The 25,426-nt window shown below is 33.8% G+C and overlaps 1 protein-coding gene across 26 annotated transcripts in view; it reads right to left on the bottom strand.

Moving 5' to 3' along the window:
* Positions 1-1,198: 1,198 nt before the first annotated feature.
* Positions 1,199-25,426, bottom strand: part of DNAJB4 (DnaJ heat shock protein family (Hsp40) member B4) — a 47,975-nt gene continuing 23,747 nt past the window's right edge. For 12 of the 26 annotated variants that reach the window (XM_081491806.1, XM_081491789.1, XM_081491801.1 and 9 more), the window contains 4 exons: positions 13,846-14,004; positions 10,958-11,199; positions 4,466-5,034; positions 1,199-2,938 (listed from right to left, as the gene is read on the bottom strand). In XM_081491806.1, coding sequence (XP_081347932.1) covers positions 2,705-2,938; positions 4,466-5,034; positions 10,958-11,168 — 1,014 coding nt within the window. In that variant the 5' untranslated portion in view covers positions 11,169-11,199; positions 13,846-14,004 and the 3' untranslated portion in view covers positions 1,199-2,704. Of the gene's footprint in view, positions 2,939-4,465; positions 5,035-10,957; positions 11,200-13,845; positions 14,060-25,426 lie in introns of all 26 variants that reach the window. The other 14 variants (XM_081491797.1, XM_081491809.1, XM_081491807.1 and 11 more) reach the window with 3 other exon arrangements.

The following is a 25,426-nucleotide window of genomic DNA, read 5'->3' on the forward strand; positions in this document are numbered from 1 at the left end:
GTGCCTTCACAGCCCATAGGCTGGGGTTTCATCCCAGGTCAAGATCCAGCAAGACACGTGATGGGGCCAAAACAGAAAAGAAAAAAGAAAAGGAGAACTACATTCACAAAAACAAAAACTCTAAGAGCTACAGAGATGATGTACTAAATTTTAGTTGTAGGATAGGTAATATTTTATGTATTAGCTTACTAAGATCCACAATACTTTCAAAACTACTCCAGCTATCCAAGAACCTGGTTTAACGAAAAAAGAACCTTTTAAAATCAAAAGTACCTTCATAACATAAGCAAGTAAGAAAACTTTAAAACTCTACTTCTACATTAAGTCAACACTCAACAAATGAAAACTGGGTACTTACTACATATGAAGGCATTATTGATACCCTTTAAGACCCGGGAGATACTGATACACTGTTTTTTATTTTTTGCCTGTGCCTTGCAGGTTGTGGGATCTTAGTCCTCTGACCAGAGATTGAACCTAGGGCCTTGGCAGTGAGAGTGCAGAGTCCTCACCACTGGACCACCAGGGTATCCCCAATAAACTGTGTTTATATAACAATGCCAATTAATTTTTTTTACTATTAGAATAATTCTGTACTTTAACAAATACTCTTTAATCCAAAGGTCATCCATCTATCTAATCTACAAATCATTTATTTAACTTGGGAGAAAATGCTTAATCAAGAAAATAATAAATGACAGTGGGATTAAAATAGAAACCATGCCTACCACTCTCACTGATGCTTTTCAGCTCTTATCTCTTTAGACGTGAGAAAATCTCCATGATGTTCTCACTTCCTTAAGGAGTTTTAACTGTCATTTAGAGAAAGTTATAAAGGAATCATTTATGAATTAATGGAATAATATGCATGATTATGAATTCTCCGGCATTTTCAAGCATTTTCCATTTGCAATTAAAGTATATGGTTAGCCCCAACAATTTTATTCTTAGGTATATACCCAAGAAAATTGAAAAATTATGAACAGAAAAAGTGGTACAAAAATGTCCAGAGTTGCATTATTAATTATAGCCAAAGAGTGGAAATAAGCTAAATGCCCATCAATTAATGAATGGATAAACAGAATGTGGTATATCCAAACAACAGAATATTATTTGGCCATAAGGCAAGGAATGAAGTACTGAATGATGCAACATGGGTGTATCTTGAAAACATTATGCTAAGTGAAAGAAACAAACAAAACAGCCAAATATTGTTTAATCCCACTTATAAGAAACGTCCAGAATAGATGAATCCATAGAAGCAGAATGTAGATTAGTGTTTTCCAGGGGCTGTAGGAATGGGAAGTGAGTGCTATTGGTTATGTGGTTTCTTCTTAGGGTGATGAAAATGTTCTGAAATTACAAAGTGGCTATATAAGGTGAATATAGTAAAACAACTGGATTGTGTACTTTAAAAGGGTAAATTTTTTAGCATGAGAATTATATCTCAATAAAGCTGTAAAGTATATGGTGATTAAAACCTATGTTTTGAATTTCTAAAAGAAGACCATATTCTGCTAAAAGGTGATAGGGTCCAATATACCTTGTATATCAATTATCCTGAAAATTTCTTTTGAACCAAAAACTTTGTTTCAAAATATCATTCTTATTATAGCTATAAAACAGAAAATAGAATAATTTTTTAAACGTAAATATATTTAAAAAATTAAAACACCTAAGAAATGCAATCTATACATATGAAAAAGTAAAATATTTATATGCATAACAAGCAGTAGCAACATCATTCATAAGCAGCAGTTAGTGTTTATTTTCCCCATATTTTGGTTTAACACCATAGTGGTAGTTTATTCTTTTTAGGGAAATGGCATATGGTACATACAGCATATTATGAGTAAGTTATAGAAGACTGTGTAATTGGAAAATTAATTCCAAGTAACAATATTTCCTCTAAAAACACATTTATTATCAAACAAATTATCCTTAACTAATGGACAATAAAATGTACCTATAATTTATTAAGTCCAAGATATATAGTTAATTTGCATAAAATTATATATGGCATTTTAAAAACAACCTACTTCTAAAATATCAGTAATTCAGGCAATTGGGATTTCCACAGGAGATAAATTGCCATTAATTTCCTTTTTATGAAGAAAAGGTCTGTCTTAAGAACATTATAATTATGTTATTAAGAAATGCTACAGCATACTTTAAAAATCAAAATGGTGAAATATATGTATTAGGATACTTTTTTATGGGTACCAGCCCTATAGCAGCATTTCATATGATTTTAATCTAGTTAACCAGATTTCCAAGTAACTTGGGTTCTTCTTTTCTAGAAGTATCTATCACATGTATAGTTAAGAATTTAAATTTCCATCATAAACGAGAACCTATCACACTGACAGTGTAAATATATAAGAAATAAAGTACTTGGATAGCCTAGTACTTTATTAGAATACATCTATTAACTCCACAGAAATGAATTTTACATGTAAGCAAAATACTAAAAAATTCTGGCTTGGGAGAAATGAAATAAAATACAGTGAGTGGTTTTCTCTTCATCTCTAACTGCAAAAATCCCTTTTGCCTTTTTATTTGACCCGTCTCTATTCATGCAATGTAATGAACCCTCAAAATAATTTACATGTCTTTATACAGAATTCACATCTACATCAGTAAATGGCCAGTCCTTTTATATTTTCAGTGCCTTATCAAAATATGGTTAACAAAGTTTTTCATTCTATGAGGCAGGAAGATGTTTCCTAAGTACTTCTTTGGATGATGAGGATATAGTATCTGGGAAGGAAACCTCAAATTCTATTAGAAGGTCACCACGTTGGTCAGGATTTTTCGGGAATGGTAGCCCATATCCAATAATTCTTCGCCTCATTCCAGGTTTCACAATATCATTTACTGTCATAGGTATGGTTCTTCCATCCATGGTTGGCACATTAATTGAGCAGCCGCATAATGCCTAAAATGAACCAAATAAAATTAACAAACTTCAAAATATAAAAGTCTAAACAAAAATATTACCAGCTGTAAAGAATGATTCTAAGGTAAGTTTTTAACCTCCAAAAGAATATCAATAATTTTAAGACTTTTTCCCCATTAGAAAGTCCCTTCTGCTGCTGCTAAGTCGCTTCAGTAGTGTCCGACTCTGTGCAACCCCATAGACAGCAGCCCACCAGGCTTCCCCGTCCATGGGATTCTCCAGGCAAGAGTACTGGACTGGGTTGCCATTGCCTTCTCCAAGAAAGTCCCTTCAGGACACACATAATCAGATAGTTTACAAAAGAAGGAAAGGAGAAGGGAAAGGAAAGGAAAAGGAAAAAGGAAAAGAGGAGGCAAGAATGTCTTTCACATTGTCCTAGAATGAAATGAACTGTTTGAGGCTGCTATTACAACATTCACGTTGCAAGGATGGGATGGGAGAAGAAAAGAGGGAGAAACTGAGAACCAGAAAGAAAAAGACAGCAGCAACTACATACTTCTCCAGAGGGAAAACGTTAGGACAACAAATATATTTATTGTTTTAGTCAGTAAATATTTACTGAGTACCATATATGCCATATATTTCTGCTAGATTCTGAACATATAGGGACCATGAACACAGACCCCACCTAAAGGAATGCACAAAGAATTCAGAAGCAAACCAGTAATTATAGTACAGTATAAAGTGGTCACAGAAGTATGTGCAGAATTCTTTTGTGAGACAAAGGGCACCCAACGTACCCCCTTAGCTTCTGGGAAAACACACTGCTTGAGGTAAGCACTGGACCATTAGTAAGTGCTGAGGTAGGGCGAGGAACAGCAGTGTTCCATAGAGGACAACTTAGACAAAGACAGAGGATTCAAGATAATAATACATCAAACTTAGGGAAATGTACACACATGTATGGGTAGAAATTAGATTAAAAACAACCTGTTAGTTTAAGCTAAAGAGTTTAGACTTTATGGTAGATGCTCTATGAAGTTATTTAAGAATTTTAAGCAGGGAACTGACATGGGCATATTTGCAGGATTATAATCCAATTTGAGAAACAGTGCCTAAAAATAGAATAAATACAAACTAATGTATTAAAGCAATACCCTTATAACTTATTTTGTCTTTTAATGCCTTGTTTGTTATATAATTATTAACACAAGTTAACAACTTTGGAAGAAATGTTATACATGGACTAAGGTGATGAGATTACAATGCAGATTTGACAAACTGCAAAAACAGAGTACAGATAATCCATACTAGTAAGTCTCATAGTATATAATCTAGTTCACACTTAAAATTGGCATTTAAATTGTTAGCATAAATAACTAAACTTAGAAAATATAATCTTATCCACAAAAGAGGTAAAAGAGTAGTACTACTTTAGAGGGTTCTTATGAAAATTGTAAGAATGCTGTGTAGTAAACATTAATGTTAGTTATTATTTAGATAAATTCCCTAAGATTACATGCATAATTCTGTTTGGTTTCAGAATCCGATGTCCTACTAACTTACCTCTCGTAAACTAATTTTAGCAGTATAAATTATATTTGACCCATCCCTTTTGAATTTGGGGTGATCTTTATCTTTAATGACAAAAACAATGTCTGCTGGAATACTAGTTGGTGTTTCATCTCCTTCCCTTGGAAAAGTAATTTTGGTGCCTTCTTTCCACCCTTTTTTAATCTCGATGGTGAGAATTTTGTCCTCAGTTCTATAACTCCTCCCATCAGGGTTTAACCTCTTCCGAGAAATTTTCATTCGTTTGGTACAACCACTATATATTTCTTCAAGTGATACTCTAAGTTCATGAATAACTGGAGGATCTTGTTTGAGGCGAGATGGCCCCACAGAATTCCTGTCTCTTGGATATCCATTCATGCTGAATCCAAAGGCGCCAAAAGGATCTCCATCTACTTCCATTTCATCAGAATCTCTCCCACCACCCATCCGTCTTCCAAAGAAAATTTCAAAGGGATTGGAACCTCCAAAAAATGCTGCAAATGTGGCATGAGGATCACCATGAAAGGTGTACCGGAAGGTACCTCCTTGTCCATCAGTACCTCCTGCTCCTCCTTTCAACCCTAAATGAGAAGATAAGCATGGTTAGAAAAATACTTACAACTCTTGAAAGTTAAATGTTCAAAAATTGTATTATTCATAAACTTTGCCTAACTTAGGTTGCTATTTATTAGCATTGGTCAGAAATACCATTATAACTAAATACAAAACAGCCATATAACTACCAATCATTCTACCCTAAGTTAAATTTTTAGCTTTCAAATTCTTTCTCCAAATCCCCATCTTTAGCAATAATTTATTCCCGACTCTTTGTTCCATGCGTAAAAAAGAAAATAAAATTGGGAACCTCTTATAAGCTACTGGTTTGATGATCTGAAGTATATAAATTTAGGTTTTTAACAAATGGCATTCAAGGGGTGGGGGGAGGGAAGGATTGGGAGTTTGGGATTAGCAAATGCAAACTACGATATATAGGATGGATAAACAAAAAGGTCTTATTGTATAACACAGAAACTACATTCAATATCCTGTGACAAACCATAATGGAAAAGAATATGTACATGTATAACTGAATTACTTTGCTGCAGAGCAAAAATTAATACAACACTGTAAATCAACTATACTTTAAATATAATTTTAAAAATAGCAAAAAAAAAGATGTCAATCAAAAGGTCTTCAGTAATCAATGCAAACAAAATATGTAACCTAAATCTTTGAGCACCATCATTATCAGCAAACACAAATCAGTGATATAAAATATCATATTCATAATAACTAGCTTTGTTTCAGATCATCTTACATTAACAGAAAATTTTAGACACTAAAATTGCTACCCATATCCTAAATAATGAAATTGTTTATCTAGGCGTATCACATGATAGCATTAATTTCAACAGCATGTGAAAAGAAAACTGAAATCATGAGCTGTAAACCCTTTTGACCTGTAAGACCTTTGGGCTGGTTATTTTTGTCTATTATGGACAACCTGCTTCCGACACCAAGACAGTGACTCTTTGATCCTGTTCTCCCAAGACTCAACTAAGCAATTAGTAGCTCACAAGAGATAACATATTTGAAGTACCATTTTCTACCACATACTGAAGAAAGATTCTATTAAAACCTACAAAACAACAGTATAGTGATTTTCTAAGGGATTGATACTGACAAGGATTTATATCATTACAGTCTCAGCAAAGTTTCTGGATGATCCTTATGGGCATTCCTGACCAAGGAGACAAGCAGGAACAGAACACAGAAATTATAAAACTGTAAAAAAAAAAAAAAAAATCCAAGAGAATTAAACTAAGAGGTTCAAATATGTTCATCAGTGAGTAATTTGAGGGCAGGAAATATATTTTATTCATTTTTGCACTGCTCATGCATACAGTTCTGAAAATGACAGCCACTCATGTTTATTGAATAAAGGGAAGAACTAATTCTTAAAAGTGTTCAAAAGAAATACTAAAATGTGTCTTCGGTGTCAAGACAGAGAAAAGGCAGAAGCAAAAACAATATAAAGTATAATTACACGTACACATATGAGAAATTTAATAGTAAAAAACTCTACTGAAGTCACTCAGCATGCTTTCTCAGCGAGTTTTAAATGTCTTATTCTATTTGGCTTCTTTCACTCAGGATATGCCTTGTAGAATACAATGACAAGTACAAGCAGGACAAGAACTTTTAACATACAGCTCATTCAAAACTCCTTTCTCTAAATTTTAGTGGTATAGTTATAACTTCAAATGTTAAAAAAAGCTAGTGACAGATTTTGTTTTAAATGATAGAATATGTGTATAACTCAAGGTCATTACCAATGTGATTAAACCAATACTAAATTATTTCAATCACTCCATTTCTCATCCCACAAATAGAGTATAACAATTTAGCAGAGTTCATAAAGTAAATTGAGTAAACTAGACTGCCCAATTGAACCCTTTACAAGACAAAATCTAAATGTTTTGGATGTATAATGGATTCATGAAAAGAAAGAATTACATTTTAAGTTATTACATCATGGGTTTGGCTTTTCCCTAAAAGCCCTTTGCCAAAAATGGTAACTCAATCAGGATTACTGAATCTCTGAGAAGATTCACACACTGTCTGAACTGACGTTCATCAAAGATAACAAACAGCCTCCAATAAAGCTTTGACACTAAATAGTCAACTGTGTACTACTGTGACTGAGAACATCCTACCTAAATTCACACCAATATAACATGAATTATTATGCAAGTATCACTTGCGTTGCCCAGCACTTGAACAAGCCTGTCATCAACTATACAGTCAACTCTTCACTACATACATTTTGACTGTTCATGGAAAATTTTAATATGCAGCTAGACTACCTCTGCTTTTCAAAATTTTTTCTAGACACCATCATCACTTCGTGTGAGCAAGAAATGCACCCCAGAGTCAACATTTACTTATGTTGTACCAAGACTGCTATTATTTAAAAAACAAGCAACCAACCAATTTGCAATCCAAAAAAAATTATGTGTCTGGGATATTATTTGTAACAATGATATCCATTAATTGGTTGATTAAAAGTTTATCAAAAGAAACAGCACTGGAGAAAAATTAGGACTTCAAGGAAAAAAAATTATATGACTTTGATAACTGCTTTTAAGGAGATCTAATATGTAAAAATCCAGATTTATAACAATACTTAGAGATAACTAGCACAATGAAATTCTTTAAAGTTTTGATTCATAGAAATCCAATTTACTTCTTTTTTAAAATATATAGTAAATAGATTGTTAATTAACTATATAAAGAACAGAAGCAGCAAATTAGTATAAAGATTAATAGCTAGTATAAAGATTAATGTACTAAACACAAATTTGATCATATAAATACTACCTTTCAGTATTTAAACTATTGAGTGAAACATAAACAATAAGAAAAACAAGATATGAAGAAACAGAAATGTTAGAAAACTAGGCCACTATAAAGATGTGTTACTGAAAATCTGTTTTTAAGTCTTTTAATGTTAACTTCTGTTGACATTCACAGAACAATTCAGAACTAAACCTAAAATTATGGGGGAGAAATTAGATCAAAATCCAATTTCAAGTTTCAGTAGTTCTACATATTTTGTTTTCAAATTATTCAACTATGGAGAAATGTCTCTATTATAAAAGTTTTATTTATTCCATACTATAAAAGTAACCCACAGTAAATATACCATGGTCTTAGTGAAGTTGTAGAACTGTGCAGCCATCACCACAATCCAGTTATAAAACATTTCCATCAACCCAAAGAGTATTTTCATTTCTATTTGGAATTAATCCCTGCTACCACCTCTAGCTCTAGGCAACCACTGATCTGCTTTCTTTGTCTATAAATTTGCCTTTTCCATGCATTTCATATAAATGGAATAATAGAATATGTGGTCATTTACATATGACTTATCATAATTTTTGAGGTTATTTCATTTACAAAGCATGTTTTATTAAATCGGTCCTTTTAATTGCTAAGTAGTGTGTGTATACATATATACCACACTTCATTTATCCATTTACTAAAAGATGATACTTTCAGATATTTTCATTTGAGGCCATCACAAATGATGCTGCTATGAACACTCACGTACATGTCTTTGTGTGGACCTGTATTTTCATTTCTCTTTTATAGATTCCCAGGAGTGGAAATGCTAGGTCATATGGTAAATTTAAAACATCTCTTTTTTTAACCAGCTTTTTTAAAACCCAGCATTTAAAACTGTGGATATTAGACATTTTCAAAACACAAATATACTAGGATCACTGGCTCTCTTAGGTCCTAAATATATAAATTTAGCAAGTGTAACTCATACATTTCTCAGTTCATGGTTTATTCCTACAGCTTCAGGTTGTACAAGAGAATGTAATAATTCAGGGGGAAAAGTTTATCAGGTAAATTAGTGTTTTGTTACTTCTAGAGAAACACAGAGGGCTATGCAACTAGGCCTGCAAGCACAAACAGATTAATGACAGGCAAAGAAACAAAAATATTTTTCCACGTTTTAACAGTATTCTTAATGAGATATTTTGAATAAAGGACAAATAATTATAATGCTTTTCTGTAAAGGAAGAATAATTTCTAAAACATAATCAAATAACTTTCATTTTAACTGTATTTTAAAGTAATATAAGTAGAAAATAGTATTTCTGAATAACATATTTCAATGCTTTAAAAAACTTATTCTTCCCTATTACTTCTGTTGCTTATACCAATTATCTAATTCAAGAACAATAAAAGATTTGGGGTACACAGATGATCCTGTTTTAGTTTTTTAAAAATTCACTCCACCGATAACGCTCAGTAAAAATCAAACTGGAGAAATATAACTCAAGAAAAACACTATTAAGAGGTAATGTTAAGCCAAGAAAAATGTATCATTTGGTGACTTGAAAATTCTGAAGATAAATATCCTAAGAAACACTGAATCTTATGGTTTAGTTATAGACAGATTTGGGCTGTTAGTGAGGTGTGGATTATCAATGGATATTTGCTTTTTCATGGGAATTCATAGTGTTACACCGTGTTTGTAGATTTCTTTACAAATTTACAAAATAACTTCTTCAGAAAGAGTAGTATATAGCTAGTAGTATCTGAGAATCCTGCTTAGCTTTTGAGATGAAACAAATCATAGTATTTTGAGTAGTACAGCCATAAGGAACCAGCAGGTCTGAACTGCCCACTACTTGCTTTTTTCAATCTTTACTTTGCAGGAACCTGACACTGCAGGTCCTCATAGCAGCAGAAACTGCAATTTGGGGCAACTCAGATCAAAAAGAAAAAGCATAACAAGAAAAAGAAAAAAAAAAACCTCTACACTATTACCCTGCTTAACTAAATTTAACTTTTTAACTCAAATATTCATTGTATTTTAAGGTAGATTTCTAATTAGGGATATTTAACATTAAATGCAAATAAAGCAAAAAAAGTTTTCATAACTACAATGAATGATTTTAAAATAATATTTGGGGAGAAAAATTAGTAATAAAGTAACTTAGTCCTGTTATAAAAAGTTGAAATTCCAGAACTTGTAAAAATTAAAATGTTCTTGTTGCTGTTAATTAGCAATTTTAAATAGTCTTACTTTACTGCTACATTTATATGGCGATGATGGACAATTTAAAATCCAGAATGATAAAAGGATAATCTTAAATTTTATTCCCATTTACTGTATTCAACTAGTTTCAGATCTCACAATCCAAGAAACAAGTGTGGCAGGGAGAGGAAAGGGAAGTTACCATGCCTTCCTCTACACCTAGATAGTAGAATTTCAAAAGAAATAATGTTATCCTAAAGTAAATCAGTCATTGTTCTAAGGAGGTGGCCATTTTAGGTCAAAAATTGCATTTCTGAGATCTCATTTTCTTGGCACACAATTACTGTTTACAATTAAGCTAAAAACTTGTTCTGGTATTTTATGACATCAGGAAAATTCTTTCCTCTCCAGGCAGAATGCCAAAAACAACTACAGCTAAATGCCTGGGCCTTCGGCTCCTCAGAGAGGATTCTGTCCTGTTTAATCTAAACTAGCTTTGCCATAAGAAAGGCAAAAAACTTCCTTTGTTTTCATGAATAAAATATAAACTACCCATAGTTAGAACTGCCAATCTTAAGATTTTAAATGACTGAAGAATCTTCATTGGCTCTGGCAGAAAATTCATTAGGGGAAAAAAAAAAAACAGGTTGCATAAGACTTTTGACACAATTTCTTTATGAGTATGGGAATTTTAGGTTTCTTTTCAAATACAATGTTAACAATACAAATCTAATGGCAGAACATATATATTACACAAAATGCCAAAATCCAAAAAAAGGGCAAACAAGTACATTTCATTCATAGCTATGTAACATTCATTCATATGATCAGGGATGAAATCTTGCTTTTATCCATTATTTGTCTTTCTACTTTTGAAATGTCAGAGAATTTAATAACCAGAAAGCTGATAGAGAAAAAAAAGAGAAAGATATACACTGAATTCTTACCTTCCTCCCCAAACTGATCATATATTTCTCTCTTTTTAGGATCACTCAATACTTCATAAGCTTCTGCGACCTCTTTAAATTTTTCCTCTGCCTGAGGAGATTTGTTCTTGTCCGGATGAAATCTGAGGGCTTGTTTTCGGTAAGCCTTTTTAATATCTTCATCTGAAGCTCCTTTTTCAATTCCCAAAATGCAATAATAGTCTTTCCCCATTTCGAGTGCCTTGAAATGAACTTAGATTTCCCTTTGTGAAAGAAAACAGCGTCCCCAGTCTTAGCAATACAATGATTCTAAGAAAAATAAACCAAGCTGGGTATTTTAAAAGTTAAAGCAAATCAGCAATTCAGCTTCGCTGTCTTAAGGCAGCAAGCAGACAGCGTCTCAGTATTTAATTCCTTCCCCAACGGCTCACTTACAGATAAATATACACTACACGGGAGACGGCCTCCTTCTAGATCCTCCCATTTTCACTACGTGTCTCTGCACTTTCTAGAACAGCAAATGCTACAGGACGTCACTTCCCCAGCTGCCTCTAGTCAAAGTACCGAGCTAGGTTTTCTCCTCCTCCACGATTAACTATTCATTTTCCTTCTGGCTCTACCATACTTGTTTCCTTTTTAAGAGGCCAAGTGGATTAAGAAACCAGTATTTCAGCATAGAATATTATAACTACACATTTACTTACTCCATTCTAGGTGAAAAAGCAACAAAAAAATCATTATAGTCAATAAGTACCTTATTAAAATTAGATATATACAAGTAAAAATAATTATTTTAGTTATTTTAATTTCAACTTCAAGTCATTCAAATTAAGATATACAGTATTAAAATATGGTTTGTTTAAATTAAAATTGTCCAAAAATTTGTGTCCTTTTCAAAATTCTTAGGGTCTGCAATCAGAAATGCCAGGAATTTCACACTATAAAAGGCTATATATCATAAATATCAAAAGCAATATTTTAAAATAAGTAAAGGACTTAAATATATCTTTAGCTGATGATTTTGACTAGTTTTGTGGGGGTTTTTATAGTATGCAAGAGTTAATAGTTCAGGCAGACTAATACTTGTGAAAGCTTCATATCTGATTTTAGTTACTTCAACTAAAACAGAATGAGATCCACCCTCCTCATTCCTAGGGTCACTATTTAAAGAATTTTTGTGTTGCTTCTGGAAAGACAGGAAAAAGTATCAGGTTTCAGGCAGTAAAAACTCACGTTTCTTTTAAGACTTTAACTGGATCAGCTTAGAATCTGGATTACAGGGCATAATACAAGAAATATTTTTTCTTTTAAAAACACATTTTCCCTAATTATAAATATAAACACTCATTGAATATTTTGGAAAACACAGAAAGAAAAAAGACAGAAAAAAAGTTTTAAATCTTCAAAAACTTCCTATCTTACCACTTTAGGTAATCCTCAATAAATGTCAGTATATTTCCTTCTAATCCTTTCTTTTCCTATGAATATTTATGGTTATTTTTTGTAGTTTTCTATTTTTTTATTAAAAAAGTTTATGTCATATATCATTTATACACTGTTTTGATGCCTGCTTTTCTAATATATATTTTGGATATTTATAAGAAATATTTTCAGTGTATATAACTCATCTTTCATCTTCTACATAGTTTCTTCATCTTTTCAAAAATGTTCCTAGTTCTAATATAATACTGGAAAGATGGATTGATAAGAAAATATCAAAAGAATTGCACAGAGCACTGTATTTAAATATCTTAAGTCTGTAAAATGAAAAGAAAAAAGAGTGTTTATGAGAAAAACTAAATGTACATATATGTGGAGAGGATAATGAAAAGGTGATGATCACGTTAACCTTTAACAATATGGGAATGCCTACTCTATAAACCAAACAGCCTTATGAAAATGATTCAGCAATTCTTTCATAATGTTCATCTTTGTGCATTTTAACAGCTAAGATCTACTATTTCTCAACACTCTACTTTAAAAACACGTTGGTATAGAAAGGTATACTATCTATCTAGCCTACTTACAGGTTACAGAGGTTTGTAAGCTACTCAGCAAAAATTTTTAGTACCACCAAGGAATATTCAATATCAAAAGATAAACTTTCCAAGTCCAAAAAACTTGGGGGAAAATGCTAAGATCAAAAGTCACCTTAAGATTCTTACTTTTTAGAAAAGCATATTGCAATTTGGAATCCAGTACAAGGATCAGCACTGAGAGTAGAATAAAAATATAATAAAAATCATGTATTCTAGAATTAGTTTTTAAGAAAAGTCCATTAAATATTCATTATCAAAGAACACTGGTATAGCAGTATAAAAAGTATTAAACTGTTCTGGAGGGCAACTCTGGGAACTTAAAAAAAACAGATTCTTATCTGATCCATTTTCAGAGAGCTAGAAATATTATCAGGAATTGACACATTAAATGATTTTAGAAGCCAAAGACTACTAGATGTTTCAAATTTCTGAAAGATGCATTATATATCAACAAATGGAAAGAAATCTGGCTCATCATGCAGCGAGAAGGGTGATAAACGATTTTCATATTTTTTCAAATATCATAAATAACAAAAGGATTAGAGTAATAGTGTTGAAATGCAAGAATTCACCTCAACTTGGAAATTCCAAGTTAATAAGGAGGCAACTATTAAGACTTTAAATGAGAAAATAATCTAACTAGGTTTTGTTAAAATAAGCAGTATAAATAATTCTTTCCAACATTTGGGAATGGTTTATTTAAAATGATTTTAGAAGCACTATAAATATCATACCTGGAAATTTGTCCTTAGAAAATAATAAGAAAAATTATATATACAAATATACCCACTGCAATTACACGCAAGAGGGTAATAAATCAATGTGGTCATTATTAAACTACATAGTACTTGAGAAACATTTTACTCTTACATTTACTTTTTCAGACTGAGTTGTCTCTTCTACCACTTAAGAGCTGAAAATCCATTACACAGTCACTTTGTATTGAATTTTCTTCATCCGAGTTTGTTTGAGATGAATGTGGATTGCTTTTTCTTTTGTGGGGGGTGTGGTGCAAGAGCAGTTGTTTCCCTGTAAATAATTATCATGACAAAATAGAGTGTGTAAAAGGAAGAGTAATGGCAGCCTGTAGGGTAAATGGAGCAGAGATGCAACATTCATTTAATAAATGTATTTTTAAAAGTAAAAATAAAAACCAAACAATTACATAATAAGGCTATTTGGAACACTTATGAAATTACATAAATCAATGCTTATTTGATTTTCTAGGTATGTGTATATGTGGCAGAAAGCATGAAGAGAACAAAAACTAACTTGAATTAGGAAAGCATACTTTTTTTTCCTTTAATTTCTTTAAGGCTACTATATTTTTAACAGAGATATGAAATTAGCATTTCTATTTTTTTATTTTTACTACTCAAAGATTGATGAGATTATTCCATGAAAACAATTTTCTTCCCTTTATTAAAAGAAAATTACAAACACTGAGATTCTTTAATGTTTGTAGTTTACAAGGTCAAGTTCTTATGCTGGGGTAGAGGTGGTTCCTCTCTAACTGAAGGACAGTTACAATGTATTTTAAAGAAATGATTTTAATTTTTTCAACCAAATCATAAAACTTTATATTTATTATTTTGTTTATAAAAGTTAATAGCAACAAAGCTTTTGTGCTTAATAACAAATGTGAGGGGAGCCAAGGGCCAGAATTAAGTAAATATTCTAATGATGTTACATTTTATTTTTAATAGATTTAACAAAGTTCCCTTCTTGGAATATTATACTTTAACAATAAGTAGAGAGAAATTATTTTTTACAGAAGTATGAGTTCTTTTCTATTTTATAATCACAATTTAAATATTAAATATGTTTTGATAATAAGAGCTACAGATAGTATTTTAACTACCAAAAAACAAACCTAGAAGTTTATAACTAATCATTCAACTGGTACCATCTTGACCTTCTACTTTGGCTTTATTCATAGACAACAAGAAAACAAATGTTATTTCTCCAACTCACAAACCATTTCTCAGTTTATAATAAATACAGAGAAAGACAGTATGCCTTCTAAAGTCTCAGATGAAAGCACTATTAAAATTTAGATCATCACGAAATACTTGAAGACAAATGATTTCTAACAGTTTACTGATATTCCTGCTGAAAACTTCTATTAATATTTAATTTAATTAAAATTTAATTAATTTAATTCTTTAACTGGGTACATTCAGACCTGAAATTTCTCATCTAGTATTAATGTTAGTAAATTATGACTTCCATTCCCTGATGCTTCTTATCCAAGAATAAGTAAACCAAGTCTCTTTTACACCTTGTTAACAGTGCTTGAGATATTTGAATAGTGGCTATAAAATCTGCTAAGGTGTATCAGGCAATATCGATAGTGTAGTGGCTCAGACGGTAAAGCATCCGTCTACAATGCAGGAGACCCGAGTTCGATCCCTGGGTGGGGAAGATCTCCTGGAGAAGGAAATGGAAACCCACTCCAGTATTCTTGCCTGGAAAATCCCACGGACAGAGGAGCCTGGCAAGCTACAGTCCACAGGGTCGCAAAGAGTCGGACATGACTGAGCGACTTCACTCAGTGGTTAAAAGCACAGACTCTGGAGTTAGACTACCTGTATTAGAATCCTGGCAACACTGCCTACTGGTTGTGTGGCCTTGGACTTAACCTCTCTGAGCCTCAAGTTTCCTTATCTGTAAAATAGGACTGATATTACTACCTCCCTCAAAGGGCTGGGGGGAGGATTAAATGAGATAATGTATGATGTACTTAAATGTGATTGGCATATAATGAAGTCCATGGAAGTGTTAGCTACTATTATGGTGACAATGATCTTACCATATGAACTACAAGAATTTTTTTCTAGAAAAATGATTACTGTAATATGTGTATAACAAAATGCCCTTATTTATAAGCACACACATCCACTCACATAAAAGCTATCCAACTAAGAAGAAATGGCCTTTTCCAAATATTCCAGTTAATATTTTCTACTTACTCATCTTGACTATGTTTAAAATTTAAAATCATTTTAAATCATGCTGCTATAGGTGGCATCCATTGTGTTCAAATACACTGGTATTTCAAATACAGTAATTAAGACAGTATGGTACTGGTGAAAGAACAATAGATCAGAAAAGGCAAGCAGATCAATAAAACAGAATAGGGAGCCCAGAAATAAGACTCATATAAATATAGTCAACTTATCTTTGACAAAGGAACGAAGGAAATACAATAGAAAAAAAATGTTTCACATAGTGTTTGAACAACTAGACACCCACTTGTAAAGAAATGAATCTAGATATGGACTTCATACCCTTCACAAAAAATCACTCAAAATGGATCCCAGACCTAATGTAAAATGCAAAATGATAAAACTCCTAGAACAGAGGAAAAAATCTAGATGATGACATTGGTTTTGGCAATGCTTTTTACTTAAAAATATGATAACAAAGGCACAGTTCATGAAAGAAAGCGTTAATAGGCTGGATTTCATTAAAATTAAAATTTTCTACTGAAAAAGACACTGATAGAAGGATGAAAAGACAAACCATAGACAGGAAGAAAATATTTCAAAAGATATATCTGGTAAGGGATTGTTACCCAAAATACATAAAGAACTCTTAAAACTCAACAATTAGAAAACAAACAACACAGTTTAAAAAACGAGTCAACATTTTTTAGACCTTAACAAACACCTTAACAACAACCTTAACACATATGTCATCAAAGAAGATATACAGATGGCAAATAAACATATAAAAGTGTGAAAGTCGCTCAGTTGTGTCCGACTCTTTGCGTTCCCATGGACAGTCCATGGAATTTTCCAGGCCAGAATACTGGAGTGGGTAGCCTTTCCCTTCTTCAGGGGGACCATCCCATCCCAAGGATCGAGCCCAGGTCTCCCACATTTCAGGCAGATTCTTTACCAGCTGAGCCACAAGGGAAGCCCAAGAATACTAGAGTGGGTAGCCTACTCCTTCTCCAGTGGATCTTCCCGACACAGGAATCGAACCGGGGTCTCCCGCATTGCAGGCGGATTCTTTACCAGCTGAGCTATTAGGGAAGCCCTAAGCATATACAAGATGCTCCATAATGTATGTCATCAGGGAAATGCAAATTAAAACAATAAAATACCATAACACACCTATTAGAATGGCCAAAATTCAGAACTCTGGCAATACCAATGCTGGCATAGAATAATAGTTACTCTCTTTCACTGCTGGTAGGCATGTCTTCTACTTTGAAAGACAGTTTGGTGACTTCTTACAAGACTAAAATACATTTATTGTGTGATCTGGCAATCATGTTCCTTGGTATTTACTTAAAAGAGCTGAAAACCAATGTCCACACAAAAACCTACACATGAATGTTTATAGCAGCTTTATTCATAATTGTCAAAACTTGGAAGCAATGTCCTTCGGTAGGTGAATAAACTGTGGTAAAATTCCATTCAGACAATGGAACATTATTCAGCACTAAAAAGAAATGACTTTCTCAATATAAAATAAATTAATATGAAAATTAAAAGAAATTAGCTATCAAGCCATGTAAAAACATGGAGGAAACAAATGCATATTACTAAATGAACGAAACCAGTCTGAAAAGGCTACACCCTATATATTATTTTTAAAAAGGCAGAACTATGGAGACAATAAAAGGATCAGTTGTTGCCAAGGGTTAGTGGGAAGGGAAGGATAAATAGGTGGGGTACAGAGGATTTTAAGGTGGTGAAACTACTCAGTATGATACCGAACTGTAGGCACATGTCAATATATACATTTGTCCAAACTCATATAATATACAACACCAAGAGTGAAACCTAATGTAAATTATGTACTATGGGTGATAATAATTTATCAGTATAAATTCATCAGGCTTCCCTGGTAGCTCAGCTGGTAAAGAATCTACCTGCAATGCAGGAGACCCCGGTTCAATTCCTGAGTCAGGGAGATTCTCTGGAGAAGGGATAGGCTACCCACTCCAGTATTCTTGGGCTTCCCTGGTGGCTCAGTCAGTAAAGAATCTACCTGCAATGCAAGATTGAGACATGGGTTTGATCCTTGGGTTGAGAAGATGCCCTGGAGGAGGGCATGGCAACCCACTCCAGTATTCTTACCTAGAGAATCCCCATGGACAGAGGAGCCTGGCAGGCTGCAGTCCATAGGGTCACAAAGAATTGGATATGACTAACTGACTAAGCACACACAGCGTAAGTTCATCAGTTGTAAACATATGTTCCATCTAGTGGGAGATGCTGATAATGGGGGGGAGGGAGGGGGGCGCTATGCATGTGTAGAGGCAGGAGGAAAATTCTGTATTTCTGTACCTTCCATTCAGTTGTGCTGTGAACCTAAAACTGACCTAAAAAATGAAGTTGTTATTTATAACAATTTTAAAATAAGCAGATAAAAAGTTTAGTGTTTGTTTTTTAAAATATATATCTTTGATTTTAAAGTCAGATCTTTTCAGTCTTGATTTCTGTTGCTGCTTCATATACTTCAATCATTCTATATTACTTGAAAGATGCCTTGAGAAAACTATTATCATTGAATTTTCAACTATTAGTGGACTAGCATAAAGGGACTACAAATGTCTAAAGAGTAAGTCAAATAATAAAGACCTTAAAAAAAACAAGAAACAAAAGAAAAAATAAAGACCTTCATGTTGATGTATAGCAGAAACCAACATAACACTATAAAGTAATCATCCTCCAATTAACAATAAATTTTTTAAAAAAGAAAATAAAGACCTAAGAATTTCAATGCTTGGTTCCTACTCTCAGCTCTGCCATTTAATGGGTAATTTAGGCAAGTCATTTAATTTCTCTGAATTCCTAACTGACAAAAGTTAGTGTGAGAATCAGATAAAATACACAAAAGCACTAAAATTTATATAATGACCTATATTTATAAATTGTTTTCATTATTTTAAGCTATACAAACTATTCTGCTACTACTTGGAGGTCTACTGACTAATCGTCTCTCTTCACTGAGGAAATTTTACTTAGTATAAAGCATTAGAGCAACTACCAGAATCATCCCCAAAAAACTCAGGTATCCTCTAAGATCATGCCCCTTACCATGTTCCCTTTTCAGACCTTTATCTCTGAATTTTAGCCTCTTATCAATGTTTTTTAAAAAAACTGTCCTATGTCTTCCCTTTAATAATAATTATATGTTTACAGTTTATCAAACACTGCCATGTGCTTTCACATATGTAATCTATACACAGGCATACACATCTGATACTGAAACTAGTGATAAGATTTCAAAGAGCTTTTCAATTGTTATCAATCTAATAGTGATTCAAGATATTTCTAACAATAGTTAAATACACATTGTTCCAATATTAATATAAACTTAAAGGAGTATTTGACATCAAAATCAGATTGATTATATTCTTTACAGCCAAAGATGGAGAAGCTCTATACAGTCAGCAAAAACAAGACCAGGAGCTGACTGTGGCTCAGATCATCAACTCCTTATTGCCACATTCAGACTGAAATTGAAAAAAGTGGAGAAAACCACTAGACCATTCAGGTATGACCTAAATCAAATCCCTTATGACTATACAGTAGAAGTGAGAAAGAGATTTAAAGGACTACTAGATCTGATAGACAGAATGCCTGATGAACTATGGACGGAGGTTCGTGACACTGTACAGGAGACAGGGATCCAGACCATCCCCAACAAAAAGAAATGCAAAAAAGCAAAACGGCTGTCTGAGGAGGCCTTACAAATAGCTGTGAAAAGACAGAAAGCAAAAAGCAAAGGAGAAAAGGAAAGATATACCCATTTGAATGCAGAGTTCCACAGAATAGCAAGGAGAGATAAGAAAGCCTTCCTCAGCGATCAATGCAAAGAAATAGAGGAAAACAATAGAATGGGAAAGACTAGAGATCTTTTCAAGAAAATTAGAGATACCAAGAGAACATTTCATGCAAAGATGGGCTCAATAAAGGACAGAAATGGTAGGGACCTAACAGAAGAAGAAGATATTAAGAAGAGGTGGCAAGAATACACAGAAGAATTGTACAAAAAAGTTCTTCACGACCCAGACAACCACGATGGTGTGATCACTCACCTAGAACCAGACACCCAGGAATGTGAAGTCAAGTGGGCCTTAGGAAGCATCACTACGAACAAAGCTAGTGGAGGTGACAGAATTTCAGTTGAGCTATTTCAAATCATGCAAGAGGACGCTGTGAAAGTGCTGCACTCAATATGCTAGCAAATACGGAAAACTCAGCAGTGGCCACAGGACTGGAAAAGGTCAGTTTTCATTCCAATCCCAAAGAAAGGCAATGCTAAAGAATGCTCAAACTACCGCAAAATTGCACTCATCTCACACGCTAGTAAAGTAATGCTCAAAATTCTCCAAGCCAGGCTTCAGCAATACATGAACCGTGGACTTCCAGATGTTCAAGCTGGTTTTAGAAAAGGCAGAGGAACCAGAGATCAAATTGCCAATATCCGCTGGATCATCAAAAAAGCAAGAGAGTTCCAGAAAAACATCTATTTCTGCTTTATTGACTATGCCAAAGCCTTTGACTGTGTGGATCACAATAAACTGTGGAAAATTCTGAAAGAGATGGGAATACCAGACCACCTAACCTGCCTCTTGAGAAACCTGTATGCAGGTCAGAAAGCAACAGTTAGAACTGGACATGGAACAACAGACTGGGGTTCCAAATAGGAAAAGGAGTATGTCAAGGCTATATATTGTCACCCTGTTTATTTAATTTATATGCATAGTACATCATGAGAAACGCTGGGCTGGATGAAGCACAAGCTGGAGTCAAGATTGCCGGGAGAAGTATCAATAACCTCAGATATGCAGATGACACCACCCTTATGGCAGAAAGCGAAGAACTAAAGAGCCTCTTGATGAAAGTGAAAGAGGAGAGTGAAAAAGTTGGCTTAAAGCTCAACATTCAGAAAACTAAGATCATGGCATCCAGTCCCATCACTTCATGGCAGATAGATGGGGAAACAGTGGAAACAATTGCTGACTTTATTTTTCTGGGCTCCAAAATCACTGCTGATGGTGATTGCAGCCATGAAATTAAAAGACACTTACTCCTTGGAAGGAAAGTTATGACCAACCTAGACAGCATATTAAAAGCAGAGACATTACTTTGCCAAAAAAGGTCTAGTCAAGGCTATGGTTTTTCCAGTGGTCATGTATGGATGTGAGAATTGGACTACAAAGAAAGCTGAGCACCGAAAAATTGATGCTTTTGAACTGTGATGCTGGAGAAGACTCTCGAGAGTCCCTTGGACAGCAAGGAGATCCAACCAGTCCATCCTAAAGGAGATCAGTCCTGAATATTCATGGGAAGGACTGATGTTGAAGCTGAAACTCCAATACTTTGGCCACCTGATGTGAAGAGCTGACTCATTGGAAAAGACCCTGATGCTGGGAAAGATTGAGGGCAGGAGGAGAAAGGGATGACAGAGGATGAGATGGCTGGATGGCATCACCGACTCGATGGACATGGGTTTTGGTGGACTCAAGGAGTTGGCGATGGACAGGGAGGCCTGGCATGCTGTGGTTCATGGGGTCGCAAAGAGTCGGACACGACTGAGCGACTGAACTGAACTGAAAGGAGTATTATTGGGCTTCCCAGGTGGCGTTAGTGATAAAAGAACCTGCCTGCTAATGCAGTAGACATTAGAAACTCAGGTTTGATCCCTGGGTTGGGAAGATGCCTGGAGGAGGGCATGGCAACCTACTCAAGTATTCTTGCCTGAAGAATCCCATGGACAGAGGAGCCTGACAGGCTACAGTCCATAGGGTCACAAAGAGTCGGACACGACTGAAGCAACTTAGCAGGCACGCGAGGAGTACCACTAGGCTGTCTGTGTTCTAATATTTGGCCCTTGTTTTAGATAATACCTAAATAATTACATATAATCAAACTACTGGACATCTAATATATTTTACCTCTGCATTTTATACTTTCCTAAAACGCCTTCAAGCACTAAGGCATAATTATCATAGATTTCTTACAGCAAATTGCTTGTGAGTTTGAAATTTGGATTCTATATTTTCATTCTTGTAGAATGAGTATAAGTTGTAATACCTAAAAATATTGTCATGGTTACAAATGTAACTTTTGGAAAAAAATTAAAATATTTTGAAAAGATTCATTTCTTCCTACATCCAGGTTACAAAACAGAAAAAGCAAACTTAAAGCAAGTATATTTAAGACATTAAACACCATCTACTTAAAATTAAATTGTTCTAGAAACCCTGTGTTTTTTTTTTCTTAACTCTAAATGTCCTTCTTTGGGTAATTACAGTAATTTGGACTCTTATTTGGAATTAGGCTGTCAATAGAAGTATTTGAGTGCCCATTTTATAGTATCTGATGGGTACTACACTTGTTTTCAAAGATGGATATGGGACTTCCCTAGTGGTCAGGTGGTTAAGAATCTGCCTGCCCATGCAGGTGGCACAGTTTTGATCCCTGGTCTGGGGAAGATTCCACATGCCCATGTGCAATTAAGCCCATGTGCTATTAAGCCCATGTGCTCTAGAGCCTATGCTTGGCAAAGAGAAGCTATTGCAGTGAGACACCCACGCACAGAATCTAGAGAGTAATCCTTGCTCACTGCAACTAGAGAAAACCCAAGTTCAGCAATGAAGACCTAGTGCAACCAAAAATAAATTAATTTTTAAAAATCTAAGATTATAAAACAATAAATAAAAGTTATACTAAAAATTTGGCACTAAGGTAAGTAGTGGCTTGGCTAGAGGAAAAGCAGCAAGCCTGGGTATCATACTTTAAAAGATATAATGCTTTCATAAGCTAACGGGCTGGTAAGGAATTCTTAATGACCTCTTCAATTGTTATTAAGAAGAGATGTATTCAGCTCTTATCATCTTTTCCATTTCCATTCCCCATGTACAAATCTGTACATATCTCAAGTCTACAGTTAGCAATCAAATTAAATAGTTTGATACAAAGACCATAAACAAGTAAAAGCTAAATGGTGTTATGTAACTAAAACAGGAGTAAAGGGGCCATTGAGGCATAGAAGAAAGAGCATCAGATTTGGAATGAGAGAATTTGGTTCCAGTATTCTTAGTTGTGTTGTTTAGCATCTATACAAAGTTCTGGAAAAATCAGGTATTATTCCCTTATTCTCCAAAATGAGTAACATCATCCACCTCACTAGACTGACATATAGAATGAGAAAAGATGGAAAGGGCTTTTAAAAGGAAAACATTATACAAATGTTAATTATATGTTCACTCTGGACAGAGTGGTGGGGATGAAAAAGAAAAAAATGTTTCTTTTCATTTTTCAGAAAAAAAAAAAATGTTTCAGAAAAATGTGAGCAGTATCTTGAAAGATTATTATAATTTAGAAAGAAAGAGAGGAAGGGGAAGGGTTTGTGATTTGGACTAAGAACTCAAAGCCCAAAAGAAAAAGCATAAAATTATTCATCAGATTAAATCATAAGATTTAGGAAGGCTCACTTTAAGAAGCTGACACAAAGAAGTTATGATCAGATTGCTGAGAAAGTTTTAAATGTCAATTTTTTTACCTAATGACTGCTCCTTTATGTCTCAAAAAGTGCTAATTCCATAGGTCCTTGAAATAAACTTTGGGCTTCCCTTGTGGCTCAGCTGGTAAAGAATCCTCCTGCAATGCGGGAGACCTGGGTTTGATCCCTGGGTTGGGAAGATCCCCTGGAGAAGGGAAAGGCTACCCACCCCAGTATTCTGGCCTGGAGAATTCCATGGACCGTGTATGGTCCATGGGGTTGCAGAGTTGGACACAACTGAGCAACCTTCACTTTCACTTTGAAATAAACTATTTCAAACCTTGCTTCATATCTTAAGTGTCAATTTACTTTGAAGCTAGTGAAATGACTTTTTTAGTTCTCTTAGTAAGCTAATGAAATTATCTTAATTCTCTTACTAAGGTAAAAAAATTTTTTTTTTTATAAATTTATTTATTTTAGTTGGGTGCTAATTACTTTACAATATTGTAATAGTTTTTGCCATACACTGACATGAATCAGCCATGGGTTTACATTAATATTTGTAAGCTTCCAAAAACACCAGGAAAAGATGTCAAACTAACATTAAAAGTTTGATAGGAAGGAGAGACTTATCAATCATAATTCTCCTTGGACTACTGTCTATGCCACCTAAATTTCCCAGTATTTTAATCACTATATTTATGTAAGTAATCCCCAAGTTCTCAAATTTTGATTTTCCCAAGTTTTGATTCCATCATTGCTTGATTTTTTACAACAGTTTTCCCAGCACAAAGCACTATAATAGAACGTATCCATTCAATTTTACCACTTTAACAGTCTTTACCCAAAAAAAGACAATAAAATTTTTTTAAAAATTTAAGTACACATCCTTTAAAAAATAAACAAAATGGCTTTAATGTTTATAAAAAAATAGTAGTGTTATCTGGAGACACTCAGGTATAAGAAATATTCCACACTTTTCAAGAAAGCATTTCCCTTTGGGGAATATAGAATTGATTTTATTCTGTGGTGATATTAAAATGTTTCCTAATAAAATACCCCAATAATAACTTGCCCTTTTTTCTAACCCTCTTTTACAAGAAGTCACTGAAAAACTTACCACAGGGCTAGTGAATAGACAGTGGGCTAATCTCATACTTTCCTAACATTTTAGGATTAAAGAGTTCTGGGACTTCCCTGGTGGTCTAGTGATTGGGATTATGCACTTCGATTGCAGGGAGCGTGGGTTCAATCCCTGGTTGAGGAACTGAGATCCCATTTGCCACACAGTGCAGTCAAAAATTACAAAAAGAAGAATCAAAAGTGTTATGTACAGTATTGAAAAATACTGAATCAGAAAGTCAAAAAAGCTATAGAATTTCTAGGTCACTTTAAATGGGTCTTGTAAACTGGTATTTGATTATGTTGAAAGATCACATAATTTAGAGCAGCGCTGTCCAGCAGCAAGCTACAAATAAAGTGAGCTACAAATGAAAGCCACATACTTAATTAAAAATTTTATAATCCACATTTTAATAATATATTTTAACTCAATCAATCTAAGATATACACTACAACATGTAATCAATATAAAAATTATCAATAAGATATTTTACAATTCTTTTTTGTTGTACTAAGTCTTCAGAATAATCCAGTGTGAATTTTACATTTATACAACACCTCAATTCAGAGAGCCACATTTCAGGTACTTAGCTTCATGTAGCTAGTGGCTACTGTATTAGACAGTGTAGATCTAGAGGTTCCTTCCAATTACCAGTGCTATGATCCAACTTTTCAGAAACCTTAACCTATAAACTTAAGTATATCACATATACACATCTCTTACATGCACATTTGGGGAAAACAAAATCTTAACAGGTGAATACTAAAGACAAGTTTATTTTGGGGAATTCCCTAGTGGTCCAGTGATTAGGACTCTGTGCTTGGGGAACTAAGTTTCCACAAGCCACACTGCATG

This window comes from Giraffa tippelskirchi, chromosome 5, assembly GCF_054371585.1.
Source record: "Giraffa tippelskirchi isolate mGirTip1 chromosome 5, T2T-mGirTip1v1.2.pri, whole genome shotgun sequence".
Taxonomy (NCBI): domain Eukaryota; kingdom Metazoa; phylum Chordata; class Mammalia; order Artiodactyla; family Giraffidae; genus Giraffa; species Giraffa tippelskirchi.